Here is a 13,767-nt window from a genome sequence, read left to right as displayed (position 1 = left end):
AGTTCATATCTCTTCTCTTAAGTAGTCCAGAAAACACTTAGCATGGTATGTGGGGGGGGTGGGGCGAGGGTGGGGGGAAGGTAAACTCGGCTGTCACCTCCTGTTTTATGTCTCTGGTGTTCTCTTCAGTGGGTCGGTGCATCTTTGGCCATAACAGATGCTTTTGACAAATAAATGATCCCCTATTAGAATGACTATGCACTTGTTTAATTCTGTACAGGTTAGGTGCGAAGCTCATTGACGGCAGAGATCAGTTGCTGTCATTGAGTTGGCTAGTGGAGTTTTGAGAACTGTGCCCTCTCCACAGTGCTATCTTGAGATTCCTCCATTGCATGTGACTTTGATGACTGGGGAACAGCGACCTCGATAGCATGTTTTCCTGGTACAATGCTCATAAATTCCCACTCAGTGACTGGAAGCAGATTACTTTTTACCTCAGAGCTCTGACTAGATAGAATTAGCTAACACACTTAGAGCTTCCACCAAAGGAGAATCCAATTTCTCTTATTTGATGAGATTTTAATTGGAACATTAAGACATGGGATAAAATACTGCAGGGTTAACTAAAAAAGATCCTTGCAATAAAGTAACAGTCAGATCGCTACTGTTTGGTTTGGGGCATTTTTTAGTATAAATGTTAACTCAGCAAGATTGAGGAAAATAACACCAGAAGTCAGCAAGAAGATATCAGAGCTCTAAGAGGCAAGTTTTATCCCATAAACAATCTCTAGACTTTGAAAGTGTTTACATAGTCTAGACTCACAGAGCGATAATAGTGGGTAAGTTCTAAGAAACCAAGCCTGTCAGGTAGGTCTGTAATCCCAGCTATTTGGGAGGCTAAGTAGGGAGGATTACATATTGGAGACCAACCTGGGCTACACAGTGAGACTAGGTTGATGGACCAACTTTATCAACAAATAGGGAGGCCAAGAATGGGAGAACATGAGAGGCAATCGGCTGTGCTTAGTGAGGACAAAAGAAAACAAAGTTGCTGCCTAATTACTTTCTAGTTACTGTTGGAGCCAGGTAAAGTAAGGCTATCCCTGTAGAAAATTGGCTTTAACTTCTATATCTATCCAAGGGGTTCTTATGTAAATAAGTATGCAATCACAAGCTAACTCTCTAACCCCTCCCCCCAAAAAAGGGAATAATACCATTTTGTGACCTACAAGTTTTCATAAATATGTTGTGAGCATCAACTTATCTTTCTTTCCTTTTTGCCAGTGTTGGGATTTGGGATTTGAACTTGGGGCTCTGGTCTCCAGCTAGCATGCAGGTCTAGGTTAAAAGATGCTACAGTGCCACTTCCGGTTTTCTAGTGGTTAATGGACTTATCATGAACAAACCTCTGATGAATAAGTTTTCTACTTTCCTTCAGATAAATATTTCATATTGATAGCATGTATTATGTATTTTGCTATTAACACTCTAACACTAGTTACTTAATACACATATTTCCTATCCATACATAGTGATTTTGTAGCATTTATTAGAGTTTCCTTCATATTAGAGTCCCATGAGTTTTTGAATTTCTTTCTTCCAAGTACAGCAACTAGAGAGACAAACAAAAATAATACCACACACAATTATACCACATTGCACACTGACAGTTTAGACTTACTCTTGCAGGAAGGGCACTCCCCATCTTACAGAAAAACTGACAGCACAAAGGCTCCAACATCAACAGTTGCATTTATTTCTCTTTCCAAATTCATAGATCCTTTTTTTTTGCCAGTCCTGGGGCTTGAACTCAGGGCCTGGACATGGTCCCTGAGCTTCTTTTGTTCAAGGCTAGCACTCTACCACTTGAGCCACAGCACCACTTCTGGCTTTTTCTGTGCATGTGGTGCTGAGGAATTGAACCCAGGGCCTTATACATGCTAGGCAAGTACTCTACCATTAGGCCACAATCCCAGCACCAATTTTTTTAATTTTTTAAAAAATTTGGGGCCGGGAGTTTGGCCTAGTGGTAGAGTGCTTGCCTAGCAGGCACGTAGAAAAAAGCCAGAAGTGGTGCTGAGGCTCAAGTGATAGAGCTCTAACCTTGAGAAAGTCCAAGGAGAGTGCTCAGGCCCTGATCTCAAGCCCAGGACTGGCCAAAAATTTAAAAAAAAATTAATCTTTCCTCTAGCTTACGCTTTGAGAATCATAACAGTCCAGGAACTTAGACCTGGAAATCCCGAGTCTGCTCAGGTCCTGACTTTTGCCCTTTAGCCTGCTTTCCCCATTGTTGGCTATCATAGACAGACGTTCATGCCACACCTTGACCTCAGCAGAGCTCACCCAACTCCTTTGCTTTGCCCTTTCTTTCCTTCTCATTCCCAACTACTTTATACCCTACCCTCATCTGACAACCAGTTATCTTTGAGTCTGCGCCCAAATATCCCAGCCTTAGAGTCTCCATGATTCCTTTCCTTTGCCAGTGCCCTAGGAATTTTTTTAGAATCAGTCTTCCTACCATCTTTATACTACCAGTTCTTTCTAACTCTTTGCCCTTGTCAAGAGAATTAAGGTCCTAAATAGCCAATCTCGTGGCAGTTACCTACTTCAGAATCCACCCCACACTGTAGTGTGAAAATACACCACTGGTATGAGCTAGCCCAATAACTTATTTTGTTCTTCCTTTTCCCCCTCTGCTCTTTGAGTCCTGCTCTGGTGTCATTAAAAAGCATGGTAAGCTAAGCTAAGACACTGGTAGCTCACATCTGTAATCTTAACTACTCTGGTTGAAGTCTTAAGATTCTGGTTTGAAATCAGCCTAGGCAGCAAAGTCCATGAGACTTATTTCCAGTTTATCACCAGAAAGGCTGGGAGTGGAGCTGTGGCTCAAGTGGTAGAGTGCTAGCCTTGACCAAAAAATTGAAAGTACCACACACACAAAACAATAACAATCAAAGGCTGCTTCCCTGTGCCAAAAAATCACAAATGAGCATTTTGATAAAGCAATATTCCCACAAAGAGAACAAAGACACCATGAAGGCAAAACCCTCTTTTGGGGGCAGAGGGGAAAAGAAAGGAAAGGTTGGCAACACTGCTAAAAGCTCTTGTCTTATGACTACTTTGATCATCTCCAGTAACAGCCCTTGCCCTGCTCCCTAACACATGCAGGCACCTAAGACTGCTGTTTCCTGCTCATATCTGGCCCTCCACATCTGTGCTGTTTCCTATCCTGTACTGCCCCCTAGACATTCTTTCCCTCTACAGTTATCTCATCCTAGATAGCACCGTGTTAACTGGAAGCTACAGGAAGTCATTTTCCTGAGTTGTATGGAGGTTCCTATTTTTTTTAGGCTAAGGTCCAGGAAAAATGGTACTTTTATTAGAAAGCCAGGTGTGATGAACAGCTGTTAGCCCAGCACTCAGGAGGCTGAAGCAGAAACATGGAGAATTCCAGGTGTGGCTGGGCTACAAGCCAAGATTGTCACCAGATAGCCTGAGAAAGGATGGAATGTGTTGTCTGTAAAGGAGCGTCACGAGAATTCTGATGTATATGTCATCTGGCAGGCTGGAAGCCCGCGTCCATGGCACTCCTCCTTGCACAACGCACATCCTTTAACCCAGCTATAGGATTAATCCTGTGTGTCCACAGCCTACCTTCATTGTGGTTGTGAGGCACACGTTTGAATGGATGAGGAATCCAAGTATTATTTACCTATGTCAGGGAGCTTTCAAGCAACAACCTTCTCACCTCCTTGCTTTGGCTGGCAAACGAATTATTTAAATATTGTGTCCCATTCGGTGTTATTTCTCTAAATCTGCGATGCCACCACGAAGACAGAGGGGCTTTCAAAAAGTTCTATGCAACCAAGGCTGTTGAGGGGGGTTCAAGTTCACACTGAAGCCTCCCCCCTACCCTGACGGCCTCCTTCCCCACCGCACGATAAGGACCTGCAAGTACAGTCACCCGTAAGCACAGACGAGCATCTCCCCTAAAGGGCCGTACTGCCCACCCTGGTGCAGGGGTCAGCAGCTCCCTCCATCATCCCTCCCGCTCGGGGCTCCAGCTCTGCACACCTCACCTTCCCCACATCAATCAATTCTAGGCCTTGCCCCGCCCACCAACCTCAGCGCACGCCCCGCCCTCCCAGACCTCCCCGAACCTGCGTGCCGTCCCGCGCTCTCGCGAGGACACCGCGGCGCAGGCGCCACAAGTTCCCGGAGCGCGCGGCGCGGCGCGGCGGAGCTGGGCGGGGCCGAGGAGGGTGGGGTTGGGGCCGCGTCGCCTGCCTAGCGGTGCTCCCGTGGTTCCCGCCGCGGGCCGGGCTTTCCGTGGAAGGCCGGTGACCTGGGACGCGGGTGGCCTCCGGCAGAGTCTCCGCAGGGCCGCCCCCATGTTGCGTCTCCCGACCTGTTTCCCGTCCTTCCGGGTGGTGGGCGAGAAGCAGCTGCCGCAGGAGATCATCTTCCTGGCCTGGTCGCCCAAGCGGGACCTCATTGCATTGGCCAACACCGCGGGCGAGGTAAGTGAGCCGCGCGGCGGGGGCCACCCGGGCCTCAGTGTCCCCGCGTGCAGGCCTGGCCGACCGCCGTCCTCGTCCAGGGAGAATGCAGAGGGCCGCATCTGCAGAGGCGGCTTCGGTGCCTGTCCCCGGAATCACACGGTTCAACACGGTCCCACGGCCCCGCGGCGGGCAGGCGGGCATCCGGGCATCCGGGCAGGCGGGCAGGCGTCGCCCCAGCCAAGTAAACAAGAGTTCTTGTCAAGCCTGACTGGAATCGTGCAGGCCCAGAGCTTCCTAAGGGGAGGCCTGCCTGAGGGGTTCTGTGCAGGGATCCCACGTTGACATGCCCGGGTTGAAGTTAGCCAGCTGGGAGTGTAGCCTAGCCGCAGAGGGCTCGCCTGTCATGCTCGAAGCCCCGGGTTCGGTTCCTTGGTACCACACACTTAACGCACGGAAAAAGGCCACAGGTGGTGCTGTGGCGCAAGTGGTTGAGCCTTGAGAAAGCGCAAGGACAGTGCCCAGGTCCTGAGCGCAAGCCCTAGGACTGGGCATGACGTTCACCTGGAAGGAAAGAAAGAGGATCCTTCCCTGGATTCCTGAGAGAGTCTATGAATGTTGTCAATAAGCATTTTCAATTTACATGAGCCATGTGGAGATGATGCTTCACCGAGTTCAAGCTGCTAGTACTCAACCTTCAGCTGAGAGGTAATTCTACCTAGCAACCATCTTGTAAGGAAACCTTCATCAGTGCAGGTTTTCTGTTTAACACATTCGGGAAGTTTTCCAGTAGCGACCAGGTATCATGCGGGGGGCAGAGGTGGGGGGAAGCAAGCTGTGGAAAACGAGGTGATAAGGAAATATTAGCCTCCTGCAATACTTCATCACCATGTTGATAGCCTTGTCTGTCCCTGAACTCTTCAACTCAAAGCTACCACCACTTGAGCCACAGCGCCACTTCCTTAATGAGACTTTTATCTTGATAGTACTAAAATTCTTAGTGGAATTATTATAAATTTACTATATGAGTATATTTCCGTATTAGATCTAGAAAAGGTAATCAATAAAAAGATGCCATTTACAGTAGGAAACTTTTTTTTTTTGGCTAGTCCTGGGCCTTGAACTCAGGGCCCTACAGTAGGAAACTTTTTTTATTGTAATTAATAGAAGAGTTACATTATATTCACCAGATAGAAGGTGAATTAATTCACAAACATTGATACCCTTTCTCATGACATGGTCCCAATTTCCCCCTCCCCTTCTCCCCTCATCTTGATTTCTCCCCTTCCTTATCCAATTTCAAATAACCAAGTAAGCACATATAAAATATATCAGATAACAAGGTGAAATATTGTAACAATATGAGATAACCAAGGGATGGCAAAAGAGATGAGAGATAACATAGTACATTAAGGACAACAATCACTCATTATATGGCTTTTGTTTCCTTATCCTGGAAGGCCTTACATTTAGTGTCATACTATATGGCCTTATGTCTCTACATTTTGTTCTTATTGTAAATCTCTGCTAGGAGAGCCCAAGGTTCTTACAGTAGGAAACATTTAATAACCAGACCAAACTTCTGACCAAACCAAGCAACGTAAATATGTAAATTATACCCTCTCCAAAATATCTAGACAAGCAATAAAAGAACACAGAAGACATACATTTATAGATAAATATTATAAAATTGTACTATATACTCTTCAAGATAACTTTAAATAAAAAAGCAAGATGTTTTTAAATAAAAAGGAATTGTACTGAACATAGTATTAGGAGGTCTGCATTTTTCTTTTTTTGCCAGTCCTGGAGCCTAAACTCAAGGCCTGAGTACTGAGTAAGCAAGCGCTCTTACAAATTCCCAGCCCCAGGAAGTCTGCATTTTTATACGGAGAACATTGAAACTTTTTCCAAATCAAAGAATGATGTACTTTTTTGGGGAGCGGTGCGGAGGAGGGGGGGCGCAGATCATGGCTTGAGCTCTGGGCCTGGAAGCTGACCCTAAGCTCTGCAGTCAAGGTTAGTGCTCTACCACTTGAGCCACAGTGCAACTTCCTGTTGTCTGGTTTTTATCTGAGATAAGAGTCTCAAGGACTTCCCTGCCTGGGCTGGCTTTGAACTGAGATCTTTTGATCTCAGCCTGATGAGTAGCTAGGATTACAGGCATGAGCCACCAGCGCCCCGCTAGAATGATGGACTTTTGATTCTAACCTGATCAAGGTGGAAAATGAGGGAATGTATAGAGTAAGGGACAATGAATCCTGGTGTGGTGGCGACATACATAGGAGCAGGACATAGGAGCACTGGATGGAAAGTGGGAATCGAAGTTTGAAATGATTTTCTTTTTTTTTTTTTTTGCTAGTCACCAGGCTTAAACTCAGTGCCTGAGCACTGGCCTTGGGCTTTCTCAGGGCTAGAGCTCTACCACTTGAGCCACAGCACCACTTCCAGCTTTTTCTATGTATGTGGTTCCAAGGAATGGAACCCAGGTCTTTGTGCATGCTAGGCAAGCACTCTACCACTAGACCAAACTCCTAGCCCTTAAGCCTTGTAGTCTTGGATAGTTATCCGACCAAGGGGGGATGACTCTAGCTGGGCTGAGGATTAGAGAAGACATAATTGAGAACTGTCACCTTGAATAAACAAGAGTTGGGAAGTATGAGTGAGTCGAGAGTCCATATCTTCAAGGAGTGGGAGAATGGCCCAGATGACTGGGATTAAGAGAGGGTAGTATATTTGGAGAAGAGACGTCATCAGAAATATCAGGGAACATTAAAGAGGACATCTGCTTTATCTTTAGCTCAGTAGTAATAGTGCAGGGGGCTGTGGATTGCAAAATGGCCTCATTTCTCTCATCTTGGGGAAGTAGTGTTAAGTGAGAGACTCATTTCAGAGGAAACAATAAAGAAATAGGGCGTGATGGTGATCACCGGACTGAATTTCAGTGGCACAGAAGAAGGTTTCAGAAGTAATGAATGGTTCATTCTAGTGACTGATACCACCAGGAGTGTAGGATGTTCTGCACTGTAAAATAAGACAGAGGGTATGAGGCTGTGTTTGTAGGATTTGAGTTGAGTTAGTAGGGCAAGAAGTCTTTCAGGAACTTTTGCCTGCCTGCCTGCCTGCTTTCCTTCCTTCCTTCCTTCTTTCCTTCCTTCCTTCCTTCCTTCCTTCCTTCCTTCCTTCCTTCCTTCCTTCCTTTCCTCCTCCTCCTCCTCCTCCTCCTCCTCCTCCTCCTCCTCCTTCTTCTTCTTCTTCTTCTTCTTCTTCCTCTCTCTCTCTCTCTCTCTCTCTCTCTCTCTCTCTCTCTCTCTCTCTCTCTCTCTCTCTCCCTCTCTCTCTCTCTCCTCTCTCTCCTCTCTCTCTCTCTCTCTCTCTCTCTCTCTCTCTCTCTCTCTCTCTCTCTCTCTCTCTCTCTCTCTCTCTCTCCTCTCTCTCTCTTTGTGGGTCAAGGAGCTTGAACTCCACCTGGGTATAGAGAGTTTGACATTTAAGATATTTGATACATGAAAAGTAATAGATTGCTTATATCCTTTTGGGCACTTAAAAATAAGGTTATATGATAGCATAATTATGCAGAGATCTTTTTTGTTCATGAAATACAAAGGATCTTTAATTTTTATTTTATTTTATTTTTTGGTGGGTCATGGGGCTTGAGCTTAGCCTGAGTGCTGTCCCTGAGCTCTTCAGCTCAAGGCTACCTCCCTACCCTTGATTCAAGTCCCACTTCCTGTTTTCTAGAGGTTAATTGGAGATAAGAGTCTCAGGTCCTTTTGTGCCCGGGCTAGCTTTGAACCTTGATCCTCAGATCTCAGCCTCCTGAGTAGCTAGAATTATAGGCATGAGCCACTGGGCCCTGAAAGCTTTTTCCTTTCTGAGACTTTTTTTTCTTCCTTGACTAATTGCATAAAGGCTAGAAGTCAGGGCAGTCTTAGTTTTGTAGTACTAAGCGCCTGGGGCATCATTTTAACCTTCTAGTTTGGGCATTTACTACTGTGATAATGGAAGTTTGTGATCTGTGTAAGATCCTAAGAACTCAGGTGACATTAAATTGTCAGATGTCTCCTTGCAGATGATTTACAATTATTTGACTACATTACAGCTATACTTTTTGCTTTTTGATTTTTCAGTAAATTATGTGAACCTGGAGGATTTCTTTCAACTTAATAATTTCTTTGCTTGGGATGGTGAAGCCCTCCTTCCCCTGGGGACTCTGAGCTTTCCTTGATCCCTCCTTGTTCCTCTCATATTGGGGAAGTGAGCGTGATTGGGTTTGTGCCAGAAGGAAAGTTGCTGGCCTAAGGCTAAAGGACCCCTGAGGCACGATGAAAAATAGCACCTCTAACTCTGACACCTCTGTATGATAACCTTTATGATAACATGTTTATGATAACAGTTTTAGAGAACTGAAAAGCAAACAAATGAGGGCCCAATGCCCTCAGAACCTAGAATCTGAAAGGCATGTACTTTTTTTTAGTACTAAGGCTTGAACTCAGGGCATTGTGCTTTCACTCCAATTCTTTTTTCCTTTTTTTTTTTGGTCACAGCTGACACTCTACCACTTGAGCCATGCCTTCAGTTCAAACTCTTTGTGCAACTATACTTTTAATGTTGTATGTGTTCTCTTTTGTTGTCTCCTTCTTCTCTGAAAGGTAAGTCTCCCTTTGAAATGAAAGAGGAAAATGTTTAGAGTACAGAGTAAAAGTGGGCCCTTTCATTTTACCTATCTCATTGAAAATACCTATGTTCATTACTTTTCTGATAGGTAAATATTGTATCTAAGAGATGATTTTAAAATTTTTGACCAGAGATATAGGTTTGTTTGGTTTTTTAATTCTGAGGATGTGTTTTTAATATTCTGCTATTGTTACTTGTTTTATCCTAGGTTTTGCTTCATAGACTTGCAAGTTTTCATCGAGTTTGGAGTTTTCCACCAAATGAAAATACAGGAAAGGAAGTGACCTGTTTGGCTTGGAGACCAGATGGCAAACGTAATAATAATAATGATAATGATTTATAAATGTTTTCATTTTTTAAGGAGTATGCTGAATATAAAGCTTGTAATTATCCTTAGTATATATTAGAATTACAGATGGCATTTAGAGTTTTTAAAAATAATTGTTAGACAGAGGGGCTACCATTACATAAATCAGATGATTACATTTCTTTTATTGTTTTTAATGTTGGGGTGATGTATAGAGGGATTACAGTTAACATTCATCAGATAGTGGGTACATTACTTTTTTTTTTTTTGCCAGTCCTGAGACTTGAACTCAGGGCCTGAGCACTATCCTTGGGCTTTCTCAAAGCTAGAGCTCTACCACTTGAGCTGCTGTACCACTTTGGCTTTTTTTCTATGTGTGTGATACTGAGGAATTGAACCCAGGCCTTCATGAGTGCTAGGTGAGCACTCTACTACTAGGCTAAACTCCCAGCCCCACTACATGACTTCTTAAACATTGGTACCCCTTCCTATGTTTTTCTCCCACTTTCTTTCCCCCACCCCTCCCAATTGAGTACATTTCTTTTATTAAACAATGTCAGTCCTTTCTTTGGAGTTTTTTTTTTTAATGCTTTAACATTTTTCCATAGAACTCTAATTCTGACTATTGGAGATATCTCTTTGAAAAAATCTGGCTTCTTGGCAAAGATAACTGCAGTAAAATAAGTAGGACTGTATTTCTTTCATTTCTGAATGGTCTTTCCTCTTGCTCCCTCTTCTATTACAGCCCGTAGGACCATAGTGACTGAACTTCTCTGCTTGGTGTTTTCCAGTAACAGTTCTTTTCTGAACTGTTATACACATACAGTCAGCACTGTAAAGTATTGTAAATCCTAGTAGCAGCTTTTATTTGCATCATTAGCACTTGAAGAAAAAAGCAAATTGCATTTGTAAAATGAATGTATATTCTTCATTGCTTAGTTTTTTTTTTTCTAGGTAAATATAAGGACTTGAAATTCTTCGATGCCAGGCGTGGTGGCTGATGCCTGTAATACTAGCTACTCAGGAGGCCGAGATCTGAGGATCACGGTTCAAAGCCAGCCCGGGCCCTAAAGACTGTGAGACTCTTACATCCATTAATCACTAGAAAATGGGAAGTGGAGCTGTGGCTCAAGGGGTAGGGAGCTGTAGAGCTCAGGGACAGTGCTCAGGCCCAGAGTTCAAGTCCCATGACCTACAAAAAAAAAGAAAGAAATTTTTTGATACCTTGACAGCTTATCACTGAAAAGTAACAACTATCTTGGTGAACATTTTTCCAATATTGCCTGATAAGATATGTGCACATAAGATCTATGTGTGTACTTTTTTTTTTTAATAATTCCTCTATACATCATTTTTATAGTAACAAAAAAATTATTTAAGTCAATGGTGCTTGCTATTTTCCAACATGTTTTTTTTTTCCTTTTTGGCTCAATATGAATAGATTTATCACATTAATGTTAAATGACTACGTAGTGATTCACTATTTTCATATATTATAATTTACTTAATCTAACTCCTGTGGTGGTTTGAGATAATTGTCAGTTTGGGGCTTTTATGAGCAATGTTGTATAAACATCCTGATCACTTGAAATAACTGTGTAATTAGCTCCTTAGATTAATTCCTGGAAGTAAAATTTCAAAAAATGCTTTCAAAATACTATAGTCATTCTGTACTCATTTTGCTTAGAAAATGTATAGAATATATATAAAGCTAGAGGATGTTTGAAACTTCTTTCTTTCTTCCTGTGTTTGTGGATTGAACTCAGGGATTCCTGTATGGTAGTTGTGTTTTCTATTGATGATCTATAGCCTTAAAAACCTATGTCTCGTGGGCCTGGAGTTTAGCCTAGTGGGAGAGCGCTTGCCTAGCATGCACGAGGACCCTGGTTCAATTCCTTGGTACCACATACACAGAAAAAAGCCAGAAGTGGTACTGTGGCTCAAGTGGTAGAGCTCTAGCCTTGAGAAAGTCCAAGGACAGTGCTCAGGCCCTGAGTTCATGGCCCAGGACTGGCAAAAAAACAAAACAAAACAAAACAAAAAAAACCCTGTCTCATATTTTTTGACAGTAACATGTTTTTTGTTAGGTAATGATTATTTTAAAATTACTTTAACCTCTTAAGAAAGGAGATAGGGCTCCTACATCCAGAAAAGTTGCTTATAAGTTGTATGCAATGAAACTCCTTTCTCTATTTTGAAATCCGCAAGCTGGGGCTTTGTTAAAAAGATATTTGTGTTGGGCTCTGGTGGTTCACATCTGTAATCCTAGCTAGTTAGGAAACTGAGATCTGAGGATTGTAGTTTGAAGCCAGCCTGAGCAGGAAAGCCCATAAGACCTTTGACTCCAATAAACTACTCATAAAAATCCAGTAGTAGCACTTTGGCTCAAATGATGAAGCATTAGCCTTGAGTACAGAGAAGCACAGAAACAGCACACAGGGCCAGGGTTCAAGCCCCATGACTGGCAAAAAAAGAAGGTACTCATGACTGATGTAGAGAAACCATACTAAGTAATTCATCCCTAGTCAGATGAAGAGAATGCATGAATGTTTGCTGGTCTGATTTCTCATTGCAGGATAGAAACAGAAAAGAGGAATGAAAAACTTCCAAGAATACAAAAGATGGGATTGCTTCCTGTTTTTTTTTCTTTCTTTTTTTTTTTTTTTACTTTTTTTTATTAAAGAATTTATTAACATTGATTTTTATATCATATTTCAAATGAGGTGCTTAACAAACAAGTATTCAAGAAGGGAATCTCTATATACAATCACTGGCACTTAGTTTTTAGAACATAATCAAAATTAGGCTAAGGGTTTGTATATCATAGATACATATTAATCAATGTAATAAAATATTCTGTCTATAGAGTCATAAGTTTTTTGTTTTGTTTTGTTTTGTTTTTTTTGCCAGTCCTGGGCTTAAGCTCAGGGCCTGAGCACTGTCCTTGGATTTTTCTCAAGGCTAGAGCTCTACCACTGAGTCTCAGCACCACTTCTGGCTTTTTCTAAGTATGTGGTACCAAAGAATCGAACCCGGGTCTTCATGCATGCTAGGCAAGCACTCTACCACTAAGCCAAACTCCCGGCCCTGAGTCAGAAGTTTTTATGTCTATGTAGTTGTGTTTTATATATTTCCTGTACCATGGCCATATCATTGGGTATGCAAATATTGAGTCCTCTCTCCTGCACTGTTTGGATCTAATAGCCACATATTAAGGATACCATGTGCCTTTTCTTCCTTTGGTCTTGACTTGTCTCACTCAACATGATTCGCTCTAAATCCATCCACTTCCCTGCAAATTCTTTTTTTTTTTTTTTTGCATTTTTTATTGTAATTAGTAAAAGGGTTACATGATATTTGCCAGATAGAAGGTGCATTAATTCACGTACATTGACACCCTTTCACATGTCTTTGTACCCATTTCCCTCCCCCCCACACCCCCCACCCGTCTTGGTTTTCCCCCCTTCCCTATTTTTTTTTTTTAAACTAATGTTTGTAGAATAGTTTGATGATGCAGTAAATTGTGTGTTGAGACCTGGCTGTATTTTCTATTTGACAACAGGGTTCCAATATAGAGTTTGACATTTAAGTTATTTGATACATGAAAAGTAATAAATTGCTTATGTCCTTTTCGGTACTTAAAAATTAAGCTTATATGATAGCGTAACTATGCAGAGATCTTTTTTTTTGTTCATGAAATACAAAGGATCTTTAATTTTTATTTATTTATTTATTTATTTATTTATTTATTTATTTATTTTTTGGTGGGTCATGGGGCTTGAGCTCAGCCTGAGTGCTGTCGCTGAGCTCTTCAGCTCAAGGCTACCTACCCATGAGCCAAGCCCGACTTCCTGTTTTTCTAGAGGTTAATTGGAGATAAGAGTCTCTGGTCCTTTTGTGCCCAGGCTGGCTTTGAGTCTTGATCCTCAGATCTCAGCCTCCTGAGTAGCTAGGAGCCACCTCAGCCCTCGCCTGGCAAAGAAATCTTTAATTTTTATGTCAAGTAATTTTTATGATTAAAATGTTTCTAAAATAGCAAAACAATAAGTGAAATGGCTGTTTTTCCTAAATAGTACACTAATTTATTCTGACTATATGCTTATCTTGTTTTAGTTTTGGCCTTTGCTCTTGCTGACACCAAGAAAATCATCTTGTGTGATGTGGAAAAACCTGAAAGCTTGCATTCTTTTTCTGTGGAGACTCCAGTTTCCTGTATGCATTGGATGGAAGTGACTGTGGAAAGCAGGTAGCATGATCATAGAATCCCACTCATAAAATTGTCAGATCCTTGTTTGTATGTGTTTATGACCAGTCAGGCTAACTTGGAATATGTGATCCTCCTCC

At 42.4% G+C, this 13,767-nt stretch overlaps 1 protein-coding gene across 2 annotated transcripts in view; it reads left to right on the top strand.

Moving 5' to 3' along the window:
- Nucleotides 1–4,273: 4,273 nt before the first annotated feature.
- Nucleotides 4,274–13,767, top strand: part of Anapc4 (anaphase promoting complex subunit 4) — a 39,195-nt gene continuing 29,701 nt past the window's right edge. For both annotated transcript variants that reach the window (XM_090343748.1, XM_090343747.1), the window contains exons 1-3: nucleotides 4,274–4,460; nucleotides 9,325–9,430; nucleotides 13,537–13,669. In XM_090343748.1, coding sequence (XP_090199874.1) covers nucleotides 4,332–4,460; nucleotides 9,325–9,430; nucleotides 13,537–13,669 — 368 coding nt within the window. In that variant the 5' untranslated portion in view covers nucleotides 4,274–4,331. The remainder of the gene's footprint in view (nucleotides 4,461–9,324; nucleotides 9,431–13,536; nucleotides 13,670–13,767) is intronic.

This window comes from Megascapheus bottae, chromosome 13 (assembly GCF_031878675.1).
Source record: "Megascapheus bottae isolate mThoBot1 chromosome 13, mThoBot2.hap1, whole genome shotgun sequence".
NCBI classification, from domain to species: Eukaryota; Metazoa; Chordata; class Mammalia; order Rodentia; family Geomyidae; genus Megascapheus; species Megascapheus bottae.
The sequence above is the reverse complement of the archived record's forward strand: the minus strand, read 5'-3'. Positions and strand labels throughout refer to the sequence as shown.